Here is a 19,392-nt window from a genome sequence, read left to right as displayed (position 1 = left end):
CCACTGTGTTGGGTTGTCAGGGACTTGAGATACAGATGCTAATGATCCAGAAATGATGACCTGACAGGGCAGGAGTGGGTGGGAGAGGAAGACTTCCAGGTGGACCCATAACCACATCATCCATCACAGCTGAAGTTCTATAATCCACTTCTAATCTTATCCTTCTAAGAGTTATGGGATCTGCAAGTTGTATGTATACGATTTGATCTGGGAGCTGAGCTCTTAAAGCCAGGCTACTTAGATTTAAATGAAGTGAAATCACTGTGAGTCTGATCCCTGTGTGTGTGTGTGTGTGTGCGTGTATGCGCGCGCATGGTGCGCAAGTGTCAGCACATGCTCCTGTGTGTGCACACTTGCTCTCAGACACACATAGTCATACAGGAGGTGCTAAGAGGGGCCAGTAGCTAAGAAGATGGTGTATGAGGAGGAAAATGCAGAGGGCCAGATTTTCCTTTATTCAGTTGCCTCTCTCCTCCTATTTCACCCAAGGCTGCTGTGGAACAGCAGGAACTGAAGGTCTAGAACTCTTGCTTGCTGCCCATCAATTCCCAGAATTTGCCCTTCTCACCAGCTCCTAGGTGATGCTGCTGCTACTGGTGACCAGGCCACACTTGAGAACCCCTGTCCTAGAAGAAATGAGGACAGAAGTGGAAGCTCTTCCCCCAGTCCCACTTCAGCCCCACTTGGCTCTGAAGAGGGTGAGGGGTGAAGAAAGATGGGGCCCAGGCTGTGTGTATGGGAGAAACCACAGCAGCAGGCCCCCTCCATCCCTCCACCCTTCTCTCTGGGACAATCACTGGGATGGAACAGAGATACCGGGAACAGATGAAAAGTAGGGACATCGTGGATATGTGACCCAGAAAAAGGGTCAAGGGAGGATCAGTGCTGAGGGCCAGGAGAGGTGTGTTGGGCAAGGTTTGGGAAGGTAAGGAAGACCTTGGAGCCCCCCTTAGAGGAACCCAGAACCTTGGCTACTTCCTGACTACTTGGGCCACAGGAATCCTGAGAATCCAGTCAGGCAGCCTGGGCTGGGGGTGCCTCCTGTGTGTGCTCTGAATATGTCTGCCAGCTGGGAGTCTGACCCAGGTCTCACATTAAGTATTTGGCTCATCCATACTTCCCTTTATGGACCCTCTTCCCCCAACCATCTTGAAAAACGACATCCAGAACAGGAAGTGACTTAAAAAAAAAAAAAAAAAAACCACTGTCAAAGGACATGGCAAGATTAGGACAATCTCAGGTTTCTCCTCTCCAGGTGGATCCCTGAGATTCTCAGAACCCATCAGAACCCAGGAGAGGCTGGGGACTGGCAGAATGCAGCAAGGCCCCGCTATCCCTTAGGTCTCTGGGCCCTAGGCCAGGGTGAGCTTAATGATTAGCTGTTATGGGTTGTTGAACTGCGTCCCCCAATTCATGTCAAAGTCCTAACCCCCAGTACCTCAGAATATGACCATTTTGGGAACACAGTGCAGATGACACTGGTTAAGATGAGGTTACGCAAGGATAGGCTAGACCCTAGTCCAATATGTCTGGTGCCTTTATAAAAAGGGAAAACTTGGACTCAGACAGACATGCAGAGAGGGAAGATGATATGAAAGAGGAAAAACGCCATGTGGAGATGAAGGAAGTTTGCACTGATGCCCCTACAAACCGAAGACCGCCAGGAAACCACCAGAAGCGAGGAGAGAATTCTAGAATAGGCCTGACCTCAGAAGGAACGAACCCTGCCAACACCTTGATTTTTGGACTTTTGGCCTCCAGAACCAAGACACAGTAAGTGTGTTACCTAAGCTACCAGTTTGTCCTTATGATAGCCCTAGCAGACTAATAACACCGGCTGGAGCCTGGCAGAGGCAAAACAGAAACATCCCCGCGGCAGATTGGAGCCACCTAAGGATCTTTCTGGCAGTAGCACAATCACATCTATTTCAGAAACTCTCCCCACAAACCTGGCAAAGGCACAGGCCTCGGGCCATGGCGAACATGGCACCTACAGAAGGAGAGTACAGTGCAGGCAGTCATAGCTAACTCCTGCTTAGTTCTGCCCCTCAGTTCCATTCAGGTCATCAGTAAGTGAGATAGGTGGAAAGGTGGCTGCTGTTTTAAAGTGCACACAACACACACACACACACACACACACACACGGAGGCTTACACTCACCACGTTCATCAGGTTCTCATGGTCTCCACTGTGTAGTCTTGGCTTCTTTTCTCTGAAATGGAAAAATAAAATGTTGCTTGAATGCCAAAAGTGCTCCTTGAAACCAAACCCACACTACCTTTTCCTATCCTAATTCCTACCAACTTTAAGAGCCCTATTTATTTTGTTAAGAGAATGCTGGCCAGTCACTGAAGCTATCTGTAGGAGTCAGGGATAGGAGGAGGCCCCACCATAGCAAGGGTCTGCTCCCTTCTCATAAGCATTCTTTCTCCAGGAGTAGAGAACACACATTCACAACGAGAGGACCAAGGTTGGGTCCAGTGTGGAAACTGTTTACACCTGGAACACTGGCATGAGTTATGCCATTTTTGTCTATAGAAAAATGTAGAAGGTTATCTTATCTCACAAAGTCTGTGAAGTCACACACTGCAATGGAACAGAGAAAGCAAAGAAAATACAAATTTTGGCACACCAGGAAGGGTACATGCTCTCAGGATGAGTCATTTGTACTTGAGTCTATGGAAAAGTCTGTCGAATAAAAATAGAACTGTTTTCACCCAGGACAGTCTAAAGAAAGCTGCCGGTTGTAAAGAGGAAACCCATCCCAGTCGGGGCAAGAGAGCCACTTAGTGGTGGAGTGAGTAATTGCAGCAGCTGCCCTCTCAAACCTAGGAGAGCCAGTACCCAGTCACCTCTATTTCTTCATCTTTCTGGCTGGATAACCAGTCCTCAGCCATGGAAGCCCAGGTCCAAGATGGGTAGGGATTAGAAGGCTATGCGGGGTCAGAGAGTCTGGCTTTTCCCCTTCTGACAGATTTTAGCATAGGACATCATATCAGGCTTTTAAGCGACACTAGTCAAGTTTCTTCTGAGGTTGAGAAAACAGACATGACCAGGGCCAGACAAGCTGGTCCTCACCGGCTCCCAGCAGTATGGCTTGCATGCATTGTAACTATTTCTGAATGTCTGGAGAAGTCACTCCTGGTGAGAAAGAATTTTACTTATCTTTGAGCAAAGATCTCTTTTTATTGGGGGGAGGGCACTGGCATTTTGTATGAGAGGAGAGAGACAGGAGTATAATTCTAAAAAAAAAAATTTTAAATGGTGCTAATGAGTATTCCACATAAAATCTCTCTCTCTTCTAGGAAAACTAATCTGCTTCTTCAGAGCTTGAAGATCTACTGCACACATTTTAAATAATAAGCTCCCTCTCCAAAGCCATGTGAGAGCAAAACTCCTTAGTAATTTCCAAATAGTGGTTAAAAAGATGCATAGTGTGCTTGGATTTCAAAATGTCCACAGCTGGAAAAAGACAATAAAATATTGACAAGAATGTGCTCAAAAGAACAGCAAGAATTTTATTAAAAGAAGTTTAAAATGTAAGAGGAGCTCTTTGCATTTCTTCCCAGCAAAATCAATATGGATTTTCATCCAATTAATATAGAATATTCTTGGAACCCTTTGCAGCAGAGAGAGGTAAGCGGATTTTAACATATGAGTGTGAATGCAATTACAGTGAGATTCCATTTATAAGAGGCTTTTTAGTGTAAAGATTCTTCTGGGTCCAGGGAATAGGTTGAGATTTCAGTTAGATACATGTTGGCTCTCACCTGTCACAACTTGAGCATAGAAAGACCAGGAAGGTGATGAGGAAGAACGTGGCAACAGCTGCCAAACTTCCGCAGAGAATGATCTGCATCTGTCCGCCGCTCAGGACACTTCCTTCGGGTCCCATGGTGGGAAAAGGACCTGGCACAGCTGATGGAATGAGTCAATTCTTCAAAGGTGGCCACATGGGGGGCAGAGGGCCGTGGTGTCTTCCTGCAAAGAAACTGATGTGTTTGGAAATTACTTCTCATGAGAAGTGCCAGAACCTTGCATGGACTGAGCATTCCAAGTTCTCAAACCCCAAACTTGAAATGCTCCAGAATCTGAAACTCTCTGAGTGGAGGCATGACTCCACAAGTAGAAAATTCCACACCCGACCTCGCATGATGGGTCGCAGTCAAAATATGGGTGCACTAAAAATATGTCTAAAGTTACCTTCAAGTTATGTGCATACGGTGAATATGAAACATTAAATAAATTTCATGTTTAGATTTAGGTCCCTTTTCCAAGATATCTCAAAATATTCCAAGGTCTGAAAAAATTCCAAATCCGAATCGCTTCTGATCCCAAGAATTTGGGGTAAGAGAATTCCAACCTGTAGTCAGGTTCCTGCCAGAAGCAAGAACTCATAGCACAGCCAGGGAGGTGCATGCAGGAAGCAGATGCACTCTGAAACCTGACCTAACCATGCCTGGGGTAGCCTCTGTTTTCCTCATGTAAACATGTAAAATGGGAAAGTAGCTGTGACTAGCACAGTGTTTGAAGAAATAAAAGTTGTATTATCATCACATATTTGGGTGTGGATTCTTAATGTCTTCAAATAAAGATTCCAAGTACTCCCCATTCTATGGCGAATAAATACATGTTGATTTGGATTCACTTTTCCCCCATCAGAACTGTATAAAACAATATATGGCTTTTACAAAAATGCATTCACGACCTACTCCCTACGCCATCCTTTTAGAAGGTTTAAGGCTCATACAATGAACAAAACAGAACCCCTCTCTCCTCACCTGCGTACACAGCTGTCTATTCTGAGCATGTGACTTTATTTTCAGGACTGGCTTCCACTAAGCTGCTGTGAACACCAATAAAAACGCATTTTCAAATGAATGGCTGGAAGTGTGGGCTTGCGACTACATCCCCAGCAGCAAATAAGACCTATTTATAAACAACTACAAATTAAGCAACAGAGCTATACTTAATATGTTTTAGTACCTGGTACTTGCTAGGGACTCTGCTAAACGCTTTCCTCATTTAATTGCTCCTGTCACCCTGTGAAGGAGGAACTGTGAGTCCCTGTTTTATAGACATGGAAGCAGAAACTCAGCAGAGAAGTAACCTACCCCAAGCATCCCTGGAGCTCGAGGGCAAGGAGGTATGAGTCCAGCCATTTGGGCCCCCAAACTTGTGAACTCTACTCCTCCAAGAAGCTCCTGATCACTGGGGGCTACTGTTCCCTGCTCCTGCTACAGTGCTTCTAAATGAGGATGGTCAGATTACTTTCATTCAATATTTTAAGTATTACAGATAATTTACAAATATAGTGGTACATCAGATTAACAATGATCTATTGTCAGGGGGGCTTGGTTCAGGACTATTTGTCAGTTCTAGAATATTCTCACTTACCAAGAACCATCTGGAACTTAATCTCAAGTGTCATGTATAAAGTAAGCAAGTATTTTTGTCCTAGGACAATATTCATAACAGCATTCTTGAGAAAGACTGCCGATGTTTCCATGTTTGTCTGCTTTGGGGAGGGAGTGTAGATATTTGGCCATCTGAGTATCTGCAAGGGCAGCTCTGGGGTGTCTCAGCAGCACACCAGGGTGTGCCCAGAAGAGGGAAAATAAAAGCCATATGACAAAGACAGTTCCATTGGACCAAATTTTCTGCAGGGGAAATATGATCATATTTGTTTGAATATTCCAGGTAGAAGAATAATAAAAAGTGAGGAACTAGGAAATGTTATCTACAGTGTATAGAGAGAATTCTGGGAGATAAAGTGGTGGACTGCTTTTCTCAGCCTGTGAGTCAACATGAATAGCTCCTTCTAATGCTCTATAAGATGTAAATTGGAACTTTCTGTGTAACATAGAACTTCTTTCTTCCTGTGTTTGGCTATGTGTTGTGTTTATAAACACTACAGGCATACAGTAATAAACAGTGAAATTGCTTTTGTATGTTTGTTCCTGAACAGCTGTAACTGAATGAAAATAAACACCACTTTTCTTATGATTTGTTGATGCAAAGGATAGTTCACTTTAAACCGAGTCTACAAATTAGCACAAAATAGGTTATTAAAACATATTTTCTCTCATTCCAGACAGAATGGTAACAATCAAGAATACAAGTAACAATAAATGTTGGCGAGGATGTGGGGAAAAGGGTACATCATACATTGCCTGTGGGATTGCAAATTGATGCAACTACTCTGCAAAGTAGTATGGAGATTCCTCAGAAAACTTGGAATGGAACCACCATTTGACTCAGCTGTTGCACTCCTCAATATATATCTAAAGGACTTAAATCAGCACAGTATGGTGGCACAACCATATCAATATTTATAGCAGCTTAATTCACAATAGCTCAGCTATAGAACTAACCTAGGTGCTCTTCAACAGATGAATGAATAAAGAAAATGTGGTATATATACACAATGGAAAATTACTAAGTTATAAAAAAGAACGAGTTTATGACTTTTTCCAGTAAATGGATGGATCTGGAGACTATTATGCTAAATAAAATAAGCCAATCCCCCAAAATTAGAGGTTGAAAGTTCTCTTTGATATGTGGATGCAAACACACAACAAGGGAGTGGGGATGGGTGGGGGAAGAATAGAAGTTCAAAATATTAGGCAAAGGGAAAGAGAAGGGAGGGGGGACAGGAATAGGAAAGACAGTGGAATGAATCTGACATAACTTTCCTATGTACATAATGAATACACCACAGTGAATCTCCACATCATGTACAACCAGAAGACTGGGATCCTAATATCAGAATAAGATGTACTTCATGCTTATATAAATATGTCCAAATACATTCTACTGCCATGCATAACTAAAAAGAATTTTAAAAAATAGAAAAATAAGTTAAAAAAAGCTGAAAAAAACCCCAACATATTCAAGGAAGCCCTAAAATCATGGTGACCTATAAGCATATGAAATAACTTTTCGCATACAATCCCAAAGCATAAAACATTTTAGGAAGCACAGACAAAGATCTGTCTCTTGCACAGATATTTGTTCCTTCCTTCACACAACAGATTCATCGATGCTTATTTATAAAGTGCTAAGTTCTTAGAAAGGAGATGGTGTGTGAATTGCTCAAAGGCAGAGAGGCGCATCCAGCAGGCCTAGCGTGGGGTCTCTGGCCCATTTCTCCATGGCTGTAAGTTTCTATTCTTTCCTCTCCTCTCTCAACAGGGGGAGGCTGATAGAATACAATGAAATATGTGGGGTGCCAGACTATTAGGACCTTGTAGGGATTAAGAGGACAAAAAGGGACTATTACAAGCTCCCCAATAAAGGTGGGAACTCAGAGAAAATGTGTCCAAATGCCTGGCTTACTCCCCTTCAATCAGAATTTTCTCCAAATCTGCTGAAAGAAAGAACTTTTTCCTAAAGTTCTTGCCCTGGATAAAAATCTCACAATGAAAAGAGACCTTCTGGTCTAGGTTTCTGATCATGAGAGTTGAATCCCGAGGGACAAGTGCTCCAATGGTATGGGCGGCTTCTGCTTCAGAGGCCTGCTAGTGCCACTCTAGAGGAGGACGAAGGAGCCAGGGAACAGCAGCTGCCACTTATCAGATGCCCTGCGTTGGCCTAGCAGGGTGTGTGTGGAGGGGACTATGCACACCTGGCCTTTCCTCTGCACAGAACTCTAGGTGAGATTATTCCCACTTAGAGATCTGCCATTCTTTTCTCTTGGCCTTTCTGCATTTATTTGCTCCATAATGCTGCTGCCCATTTCTTCTCTGGCTTTCACCTTAATTACTTTTTTTGGCGGGGTGGGGTACTGGGGATTGAACCCAGGGGTTTTTAACCACTGAGCCACATCCCAGCCAATTTTATTTTTTATTTTGAGACAGGGTTTTACTAAGTTGCTTAGGGCCTACGTTGCAGAAGCTGAATTTGAACTTGCATTCCTCCTGCCTCAGCCTCCTGAGCTGCTGGGATTACAGGTGTGCACATGGCACCTGGCTTCATCTTAAACTTTGATGGCTTATCTATAACTGGCTAGTACAGTCTCTCACCCCTTCCCCATCCATATGTGTAGATCAACTGTCTTCCCCCCTGATCTGTGCAGATGACTGTCCCCTCCCAGGTGTGTAGATGTACAGATGTGACTTTTCTGCTCACCTTCTTGGCAGGGATAAGGACAGAGTCATTTGCAGACCAAATGAGCATAAGATCCAGGAGAAGATGTACCATGTCTCTGAAGTTTAAAAAATACTCAGTTGTAAAACAACATCCATTTCTCAGACCATATGTGTATATATTTGTGATTTATTCAACACAGAACAAAGGAGGGCCATTTATTTTTATTCTACCTAAACTGACACTTATTATGACACCTGAATGTCCCACTAGAATGAGTTGCAGAATGATAATGTAATTGCAGATGTAGTTAATAATTGCCCATGAGATCTTTTTGCTTCAGAATAGACTTAATTATTCACTGTGCTGATTTAAGATCATGGCCAGAGACTGTAACTTAATAGAAACCTATGGGATTGCCGAAAAAGAGGCAGCGGTACTCCCTCTGTCTCCGATGCTATACAATTTTAGATTACCATAGGAACTTGTTCTTTGGTCCTGAAAGGTTAGTGGTTGGGGTTATGGAACCTTATAGGGCCTAGGTAAGAAGAGGGTGGGGTTAATTATTTGGAACTGAAAGCTTGGTAATCTCTTACTCTTTTATGTATATTCATTCCATGACTATTTAAAGAATTAGGGAAAGCAGATGCTACTTCCAACCACAAGGTGGCAGCATAATTCCAGTCTCAGCCCCCATCAGTAGCTCCTCCTCCAAGGAGAGGGGTTCAATTATTCTTGTCTGTCTCTTGTGTTTGGCATTGGAATTGTCTTCATTAGCCTGGACTATCAGCCACCCAAATCAATTACAACAGGAAAGGAAATAAAACCCAGATGAGATTAATGAAAGTTTGCAGACCAAATGACAGCCATTTACTTCTTTAGTCAAACACCCTTAACAGGTAGGTGTTCTGATCACAGCCAAGTCTACAAATAATACTTCAGCAAAGCTGGGATGGTCAGTGAGAACAGCTACAGAGGCAGTACTTTACAGTTCCTTTGAAGCAGGTTTAGGTCAGTAATGACAGTCATTACCACTTTACATCTGTCCAACTCAGCCCATAATTAAGGATGATGGAAACCACCTCCGCTGATGACCCCTCACTGATGGATGAAATCAGGAGAGCCAAGTCTCAAACCCCATGGGAATTCCTCCTTCCCAGTCATTATCAGGTGTGGGAACCATGTGGCAAAATACTTCATGAGCTACAAATTAACCAAACAAATTTAACCATCACCAAGGAGCCACATTCTCGGGTAGGTCCCTGTCCTGTGAGTACATTGGTGGATGCACAGATCAAGGCTAAGTATTTAAATTACAGGTAGGTGTCTTTTCAGATTCAAGGGACTGTGCCTGACACAGGCTAGCCTGCTTCAGGGAACTTGGTATGAATGAGAGTAGACCCAGTCTGCTGTGAGGTGAGGAATTGAAACTGGTACTTATTCTTCCATTCTGATAAGGGTACAAAGTTGCCCTCCCCCCCCCCCCCCCAGAGATTGTAACCAAGATCTTCCCATGTGCTCCTTCACCAAGTCAGGGAAAAGATACAGGCAATGAGCCAAAGGTAGTGTAGGAGGACTTTGAGGCAAGGTTTTCTTGTGTAGTTCCCTGAATCATTTAATAATGTCACTGCAGAGCAATATCCTGTCATTTCTTCCTGTAACAACTTGAGAAAAGCACATCAACTGGAAACCTCTCCACCACCAGACCAAAGGAACCCTGGTATCAAGACTTGCTCACAAAAGAAGAGCCAGCCATTTGTCCTAAGAGTGAGTTATGAATCCTTAGAGCCGTCTGTTGGCTCAGCCAAATTGATGGTTTGTACATATAGAACCTATTGATCGACTCAGGAAACAGGAAAGTGAACCTATTTGAAGAGGGGGTATGTGTGGCTGTCTCCTGTCTTAGGGAATACATTAAACTAACGTCATAGAAACAATGTAGCTTACTTTTTATATGTTGTTGTTTTGCATGGTACTGGGATTGAACCCAGGGCCTTGTACATACCAGGCAAGTGCTCTATCACTGAGCCACATCCCCAGCCCTACCTTTTATATAAGAATAGACACTTGGCTTTTGCCTACGGAAAAGCCAACAGACAAGAGATTCTGATGGGAAATAAAATGACTTCTAGGGTTGCTTTTTCTCATGTCATGATTAGGAAGTCAGTTTTCAAGGTTCATTTTTCATGGAGTGGAGAGAAGAGAGAAAGAAACAAGGTGGGTATGGCGGAGGGGGCGGGGAGGAGAGGGAAAGAGAGGTCCTTGCATAAGTACACATTGCTTTGTACCACGTGCATCCTGATTGGAGCCCTGAGACACTTACTGGGGTGAAGGCCATATGTTCTAAAGACTGGGTGAGGTGGCTTTGTTTTGCACCCACAGTCTTTGTGCGACGTTGCAGAAAGCATGCAGTTTGGACTTCAGGTCCTCTCTCTTCCTGTCTTGTGTGTTTGCGCAGCTGATCTACCTTAAAAGTTCCTTTAGAGTGAGATGTATTGGTCTCATTTCCTTCTATATTCCTGCAATCTACATGACCTGGAAAATAGGAGCCAATCAGGGAATTTCTATGAAATACATGTTTCTGCAAGAAAGAATGGTGATTCCTAAGCAGACTCTCAAAAATGCGAATTTAATTTTTAATTTATATGGTAAAGGAGAAGAGGAGTTAAAAAGTAGGCCCAGGGTGTCTTAAGGCCCAACCCTAACTCTTGGATAAACAAAGGCCCAACCCTAACTCTTGGATAAACAAAGCCTCCTGCCTGTGTCCCATCACCAAAGCAGTTCAATCTCTTTAAAAAAAAAAAATCATTGCAGGAGCTGGGGTTGTGGCTCAGAGGTAGAGCGCTCGCCTAGCTGGGTGGGACCCGGGTTTGATTCTCAGCACCACATAAAAAAAAAAAATAAAGGCATTGTCAGGAGCCTGGACCCTGAGTTTCTCCAAGGAAAAGGCAGCTTTACATATTCTCATGCCTCCTTCTCTTGGTTTTCACCTGATGAGGCCCTTCCCGTAGGTTTCAATTTAAATGGTATTTTTTTTTTTTTTTGGAGTTTCCTGATGCCTCTCAGCCTCCAAGGAGAGTTGATAAGCATTTCCCTTCCCAACATTACTCAAAGCTGAAATTATGAAGTGATTTAATGTCTCCTGGGCCGCCTAAGCCCTGTGAGGGAGGAGCTTGAAGCAGACGCACATAGGACAGGGCTGTCACCCAAGTGTGCAGCACACAGTAGGCACTTAATAAAAATTTACTGACAAAACAGTTCATAGAAGGAAAAGCTTCCAGGACCAGCTGCCTATTGACCAGGCCTTCAAAGATGGAAAACATGTGAATGAGAAGCGACAGGGCACAGCAGACACAAAACTTAGCTTGTCAGCCAGCCACCTGGCCAGACAGCTCCTTCCTACACTTAGTCACCTTGCCTTCCCCTTGTCCCTGAAGAGGCCCACTACAAATCAATAGTGACTCGCAAACTTGAAATAAAACACACCAGAAAAGCTAAACAAGTCTGTACTACGACGTGCCAGCCACTTTCACATGCGATATTTTATTTAATCCTTGCCACCCTGTGATTTTGGTGTTACTGAAACTACTTATGATGAGAAAATGGAAGCTCAAGTTAAGTCTCTGATCTAAGATCACATAGAGACAGCTTTCCTGACTCAGTGTCCCCAGCACTTTCTATATTCTAGGATGTTGGCTGGCTGTGTGTTCTCATCCCCAGGTCATTCCTAACCCCAGGGGCCTAGCTTGTCTGTGACAGCAGAAGACAGGTGAGGACCTGGGAGCCACACCCTTCTTCCTGTCCATCTTTGCTTCCCTCCATCATGACTTGTTTTTGGAGCCAGAGAGAAGAATGTCCTCTCCCAATTGGTTTGGCCACGATGTGATTCCAGCCATGCATCCATCATGGACGGTCCGGTCCTTCCAGGGGATCCAGAGGGCTTTACAGATTTCATCCGGCCATCCACACTGTGATGGATGTGACGTTTACACACAGGCCCGTTTCCTGAGACCAGAACTATTTACAGTCATACTTGGGTAAGCATTGCTCTGTACTGTTTTTATTTGGCTTCTGAGGTTCAGTGATTCAGCCATTTCTTTTCATAATAATAAAAGATTTAACCAAAAACAAACTTCAGCATCTTTGCTGAGAGAGGTTCAGAAATGTATTCTTGGGCAGAAATGGCTCTCAGTCAAATCCTCCTTGCGGCTCATGATATTTAAAAGATCAGATTCACTTTAACACGTGTTTAGACAAAGTTAATTACAAATGCTCCCCTCTGCCACAACCCTGTTAGCCTTTACAAAGCCCTCACCTTGACCATGCCACCCACTGAGACTCTGTGTATCAGATGGTATGTATTCTGGGAAATACATACTTCTTCAAGACTGGAGAAGTAAACCTTAAAAGCAGATGGCAATCTGGGAGTGGTGGAGCATGCCTGTAATCCCCGTGGTTTGGGAGGCTGAGGCAGGAGGATCACAAGTTCAAAGCCAGCCTCAGCAACTTAGTGAGGCCCTAAGCACCTCAGTGAGACCCTGTCTCTAAATAAAATATAAAAAAGGGCTGGGAATGTGGCTCAGTGGCTAAGTGCCCCTGAGATCAATCCCTGGTGTCAAAAAAAAAAAAAAAAAAAAAAAGCAGATGACAGTTTAAGTCACATAACAGAAGAATGTCCACCACCGAGGTATTCTAACAGAAGCTCACTGATGTTTATCATGCTGTTAGAGGCTCTTCCATGGTAGGAACTGTCAACTTAACATTCTACCCAGGTGCTGGCAAGAATGTGGATCAACTTATTACCCAGAGTTATCGTTATTTCTAATATTTTTATATTACAAAAGAGACAGACAAAATACTTCTTGACTCCTAAGAAACAAAACCAAATCCTCAGAGCACACCCCTGCAAGCTGTGATCTACATAGGGCTGGGGAAACATGCGAAGAAAGACTAGGTTACTGAAATAAGCCTGAACTTGCATTTGAAAATGTAGGTTCTAAGGGCTCCTCTTCAAGGCTTCCTGCCAGGAGAGGGCAGAGGAAGGCAGATGGCTCAGGGACATGACCCTCCAGCTAGGGCTGGCAGTCTGTTTATAACAAGCCCTCTGGGTGATCACAATGGACCCTGAAATTTGAGAAGACTTCTAGAATGGTGCTTCTCAAACTTTAATGGGCCCCTGGATGATCAGGGGGGCCTGTTAAGGTGCAGATTCTGACTGACCCAGGCTGGAGGGGGCTCAGGTTCTGCATTTCTAACTGGCAGTGGGTGCTGTCTACAGCCTTTAACCTGAAGTTCATCTTCTTTCCAAGCAGGGTGAAGGCTTACACGGCTGGATTCCTGGTGCTGAATCTTGGCCTTCATCTTAAAGTTAGGGGACCCCTGGGGCTGGGATTGTGGCTCAGCGGTAGAGCGCTTGCCTAGCACGGGCAGGCCCCGGGTTCGATCCTCAGTATCACATAAAAATAAAGGCATTGTGTTGTGTCCCTCTACACCTAAAAAATAAATATATTTTTTAAAAAAGTTAGGGGGCCCTAAGGCCACAGCTCCAGGATCCAAAAAGCCTTCTTGATTCCCACAGAGAGTTTAAGTATAAGCAGCTCTCAGTCCAGCGTCTAAGAAAATGGTAGTGAGTGGACACTCCCCGGGCACGGGCAACACAGTCCTGGCTCCTATTCTGTGCTTTCCCACTCCACTGTTGTGTGGCCTGAAACAATTCTAAACCTCCTTGTGACTCAAATCTCCCTTCTGAAGAAAGCAGTCATTTCTAAGGTTTCTTTCAAAATCTCAGCTTCTATCATTTTATAAAAGTGACTAGTGATTTGTAGAGTCATAAAACAAAAATCCAGAACTTTGCACATAAAGGCAAACATTGCTCCAGCAAGAACCTCAAATTCTCAATGGGATCGATAGTTTCAACTTCCCTTAGAAACTTAAGACTGTGCTTAGTAATTCATGGGAAACCCTGACGAGGGTGCACCAGAGAGGGAGTCATGGGCAACCTTTCCAGACCTTGCACCATGCCAGAAATCAATGCTGACATCCCTTTCCGGGCTCTTGGTAATGTCACCATTGTACACTGGCTGTGGGGCTGACCTAAGAGTATTTTATCTTTTCATTAACATGTAGTTTCTATATTTACACATTTCCAGTGAGATTTATAACAGCTTTTCAACAAAATGCAGGGACAGAACTGAAATGTGCAGATGGTGCAGGAACAGGTAATGCAGAAAGAAAACACTTCTCCTGGAAGCTACCAGGCTCTTTAAAGGCAAATATCCCAAACTTGGAAAATCTTACAGAGATAGCAAGAGGGATCCATCTATTTCCCAATCCGAGTACTTAATAAGCCTGAACAGATCCAAATGTGATAAGACATTCTGGAGAAATTCTTTGTTTTCAAAGACATCTTGGGTTGGCTTCATGACAAATACATTGGATGATAGTCCCTTACTCTTTGACACTCTCATTCACTAAACAATAATTGCTAAATATCTATCACGTGCTAAGCACTATTCATTTTCTAACTGCATCTTGACCATGAGACCATACTGGTCCTCTGTAATTTAATGTTGCAAGCGGTGAAAATGTTTAGATGTAAATTCCTAATGCAGAGATGTGTTCTGGTTATATGAAAAAAAACAAAACAATTTATTGTTGAATTCTAAGCATGTGAAATCAGAAAAACAACCAACCAACCAGTCAACCCTTTAACTCCTTCCCTCTCTACTATGCTGCATTAGAGATGGCACTTCGTCACAGTAACTGCAGCTTGATTCTGTTCAGCTTGGTGGCAGAGGCTCCAAGGGACGAATGCAGCGGCAGTGCCCTTGGACTGATGTTGTTTCAAGCTGAGAACTGTCCTCAATGTGTCTGGTGGATTCCAAAGGCAGCCTTTGCATGTTCAGAGGGTGGAAAAACCCACCTCCCCTGTGTGTCCGCCATCACAGCAGGTCTGCTGGCCTCTGAGCATGGGCTGGGTTCCAAGGCCTGTGTGTGTGTGTGTGTGTACATAGAGCCCCTGCCCCAGTATAAATGAAAGAAAACTGCTTTTATTTTATAGTTAAGGCCAGAACTTAAAAAAGCCAATACTCAAATACTCAAAGGACAAGTGACCTGTGCATTGAATCTCACACTAAAGGGGCCAGGGAGGTCAGGCTTACCTAGCATGTGCAAGGCCCTGGATTCTAACCTCAGTGCTGCCACAAAACAGAAAAGAAAATCATCCTAAGGCACAAGTGACAGAAAACAGACCAAGTCACTTAGGGAGGGAAAAAAGGAGAAGGATGGGAGGGCCGAGGCAGACCCAGGGCCCTGTGTGCTGAGGGAAATAAGACCGGTGGGAATCCACACGGGTAGGAATCCACACGGGTAGGAATCCACACGGGTAGGAATCCACACGGGTAGCTTTTCATGTCATTTCCCCCTGCTTTTCCATTTTGACTGTGGCTGACCTTAATCCATAGGGAACTCAGTGAAGAATGACATGTATATATGTATGTGCCTAAGGACACTGGCCTCTCTGTCCTCTTTCACCTAAGGTGGAGAAGATAAAACTCTGTCAGCAGAGGAGTGGGGACAGAGACTATTCTTAACATGGTCTGATGGGACTGATTATGGAACTCAACCATCAGAATTAGAATTAGTCACTGCTTTGGAAGAGGCTCATGTTCATTTCAAAGACTGCTAATACCCTGGAGAGTGAAAAAAGACTTTGGACTAGATATAAAAGGCAATATGGAGCAACTTCAAGGTCTCAAGGAGACGTGACAGTAGGACAGAACAGTGACTCACTTCTTAAACAGAGAACATGCTGTCAGTTTATGTGGATGAGAATTTTGACTGTGGTCCTACCAAACCACCTGTCTGAATTTATATCAGAATAAGGGACCTGCCCATATCTATTGGCCTCATGGGTTTCTCTTGCTTTCCTTCCCAGGCAAATTTGCCTTCCAGAATCCCTTACTCCTTGACCTCTCCCAGTCCCTGCTTTGTTATACCTGGGACATTTGTTAAACATTTGATGCCCAGATCTGGTCCTCAGATCTTCTGATACAGTAGATTTGGAGTGGGGCTCAAGTATTTGTACTTTTAATGTGCACCTTACATCCTATGATATGTGGAGAAAAATAGTTTTTTCAATGAAGACCCTTTGAAGAACACATGTTGAGAGCTTGTTAGTCCTGTACTACTCAAGCCAGAAACTTTTCTCTGCTTCCTCCCACCCCAGTGAGCTGCTGAAGTGCCATGGCCTTCTCGGACCTTGTCATCTCTTGGGTTCTGCAACAGGCCTCTCTGTGGATCTGAGGGGTAGGCTTCTGTTTCTCCTGCCCAAGTTGATTCATGGCTCCCAATCCAGAGATCTGGGCAGGAGATGGTAGGGGATTTTATTTCACATGTAACATCTTAAGGCTGATTCTGAAAGCTGCTGCTTCCTAGTGTGGATGACACCACTAATAAATATACTGAGTAACTGCTGCACGGGAATTCCAAGGGAGTGGGGGGTAGCTCATTGCATCAAGCCTTCAGAAGTTAAGGATTATTTAAAGCCGACATAGCACAGGGCCAGAGGAATCATTATAAAGGGTGAGCACGATTTCTACATGCAGTATTGTTTCCACTGGTTCATCCTGTGAAAGAAAAATCTAATCCCATTGTGGACCCCTGTGGGTAGAGGGAGTGAAAGTCTGGGGAAGTCCATGGGGACATCTCCAGAGGCCAACTCTGCTCCTCACAAAGCCATGCAGCTAATGTGATTATGAGACCTAATGAACTGAAACAAATCCAATTTTGAACATCTTCATAACTAATGACGATCACATCTTCTCCCTCAAGATTTTTCATTTTCTGTTTGTAAATCATGAATAAAATGGAGGTGATGGGTTCAGGATGACTTCATGAAAAGTCTCAGCATTTCCAGTGCAGTGTTTTATGCTGTGAATGTTACATCAGTTCCCAGATTGAAGGATCATGTGGAGCTTATGCTACATTACATGCCACAGGCAGAAGAGACTTTTTTTGGGGAGAAAACTTAGATTATGGATTTATTAAACTAAAATTTTAGAGAGAGCCATTTCCCCTTATTGAGCTTAAAGTGCTTGTAGCTGGACAGCCTATAGGGTCACTCTATTCCAATATCCATTTTCTTTGGAAAGTAAAGAACAGGCAAATTCTACAGTCTTGCACAAGGAGAGCTAACATCAGGTACAGCTTGGACACCACTACCCCTCACTGCTCTATGCTGTGTTTCACTCCTTTTCTGGAAGGGACATTTTAAAGTCATTCATTTGAGAGGCAGGCAGTGACAGATGGTGAAGTAGAAAGCTTCCCAGACTAGGAAAGGCGTATCCTAGAGATGTGTTCTGATGCTGGCCATATCTTCCTGCGGTGTTAAAATAACTCAATTCTAACTCTGTTAATTTAATAACAAAGGAAAGGGATATTTTTGGAATACACGGCTCCATTAAGAACTTTAAAAATAAAATATGGGAACTCAAAAGAAGTTTTGCATAAAGAATCAGGAATTCACTCTTCTCTGTCATTAAGGCTTTGAGTAGGTCTGGCTGTGCTAAGAGCACAGGCTGCATTGTGAGTGGCGCCTCCTAGAGGTATGAGGTTGGCATTGCACAGCCATGGTGGATTCTGTCATTGCTGGACAGGGGCATTTGCTTTTGAGAGGACCACTGTGTATTTATTTCTCATGATTCCATAACACGAAAACTTCAAGAAAAATATATTTACAAAATGGCACAAGAGATGTATTTTGCAGGCAAAAAGAAAACTCATCTAGAAGCCAGGCATGGTGATGCATGCCAGTAGACCTGGCACTCAGGAGGCTGGCACAGGGAGGTGGATCACTTGAACCTCAGAGTCTTCAATCAGCCTGAGCATCACAGCAAGACACTGTCTCAAAAAACAAAACAAAATCCCCAAAGGCAAAAACTAAAGTTATCTAGAAAAAACCAAGGTAGTCATGGATATTTAGTAACTGCTAATGGGAAAAGAAGTTCATATTTTTAATTCACTAGATCAAATAATCTAGCTAAGTGGCTTCATTCCAGTTCTTTTTGTAAGATTATTTGCAACAGTTATGTGGTTTTTCAATTCTAACTGAAATAATTGTAATACCAATTCAGTGAGACCGACTCAGTCTTTTTCACATTTTTAGACCTTTATCCAAACTCTTTAATTTGAATTCATTTTACTTCTTAATAAACTTCCATGTTGTGCTATATCAGGGACAAGCAGATTTTATGGACAACTGGTCCACCTGTAGCTGAGACACATTCTGCTTCACCTGACTGAGAACTCAGTTAAGAGCAGTGTAAGACACTGAACCCTCTCTAGTCTGATCAAAGTCTGTTTCTGTAGCCAGGATCCTTCCAGGACACCAAGGCATATAATTTCAGGATAGTTTCTAGACTGTTAATACCCTTCCAGACTGTAAGAGTTAAAAAGAGTAAGGGGTGGGCTGAAGAATCAAATGCCAAAATTTTCATACTTCCTAATAGAGTGGTGCTCATTGTCCCTTTCCCTTAATTTATTACTTGGTGTGGCTTTTGGATGCACTGAAGGGCATCCTCTGCCACTGCTAACCAGAATATCAACAGTCTCCTGTACTGTGGCTGGCACAGTCCTTATTGTCATGAACTCATGTGGGCTGTATTAGGTACCAGCTGAACACACTGATTAATGTCATAAAAAGTAATTTTATGAAATAGTAATATAAGAAACTGTCAAGATTTGTTTATCTGTATTTTTCATAAAAGTTTTAATGGTATTGTTCTATTGGTGGGTACATAAAGTTTAATGCATCCATGTAAGATACTCTTGAGATTTTAGAGCTTGAAAGGTTTTCTGTCTTTATGAATTAGCTTACCTCTTTTTATAAAAACTAAACATACAAAAACCATATTTCCTTTTTTTTTTTCTTCCGTCGTAGGCTGACTGTTAGCTCAAAGAATGTAATTATCTTCAATTATAGCAATTATCTTAGTCTGGCTCTTTCTTTCTTCTCTCTGCACCAACTCCAATTACAAGTTTATTTCACACATTTTGAAGAAACTTATAGGTGCCTTTATTACATCTTCAGTATTTTTAGAAACAAATCTTAATTTCTGAGTAATGCACACAGTGAACTTTAAATTTAATTACCATGGACTATTCCTTTATAGATTTTAAAAGTTTTCAATGTCTGGATTATACTTTTGGAGGAAGATAAGTTTTCAAAGGAGCAAAAGATTGAAAAGAGGAAAAAGAAAGAAAAGAAAAATTTCCTACCAAATTAAACTTTGGGATCATAAATTC

General features: G+C 43.0%; 1 protein-coding gene across 10 annotated transcripts in view; it reads right to left on the bottom strand.

Annotated features, from left to right (window-relative positions):
• The window catches only part of Pag1 (phosphoprotein membrane anchor with glycosphingolipid microdomains 1), a 134,402-nt gene that overhangs the window by 19,230 nt on the left and 95,780 nt on the right, over nucleotides 1-19,392 (bottom strand). For 9 of the 10 annotated variants that reach the window (XR_011704683.1, XM_071602267.1, XM_027947950.2 and 6 more), the window contains 2 exons: nucleotides 3,771-3,992; nucleotides 2,161-2,212 (listed from right to left, as the gene is read on the bottom strand). Coding sequence is in view for 9 of the 10 variants with exons in the window: in XM_071602267.1 (XP_071458368.1) it covers nucleotides 2,161-2,212; nucleotides 3,771-3,895 (177 nt within the window). In the remaining variant the exon portion in view is untranslated. Of the gene's footprint in view, nucleotides 1-2,160; nucleotides 2,213-3,770; nucleotides 3,993-8,130; nucleotides 8,207-19,392 lie in introns of all 10 variants that reach the window. The other variant, XM_071602270.1, reaches the window with a different exon arrangement.

The sequence above is a fragment of the Marmota flaviventris genome, chromosome 15 (genome assembly GCF_047511675.1).
Source record: "Marmota flaviventris isolate mMarFla1 chromosome 15, mMarFla1.hap1, whole genome shotgun sequence".
NCBI classification, from domain to species: Eukaryota; Metazoa; Chordata; class Mammalia; order Rodentia; family Sciuridae; genus Marmota; species Marmota flaviventris.
This window is presented reverse-complemented; position numbering and strand designations above follow the sequence as displayed.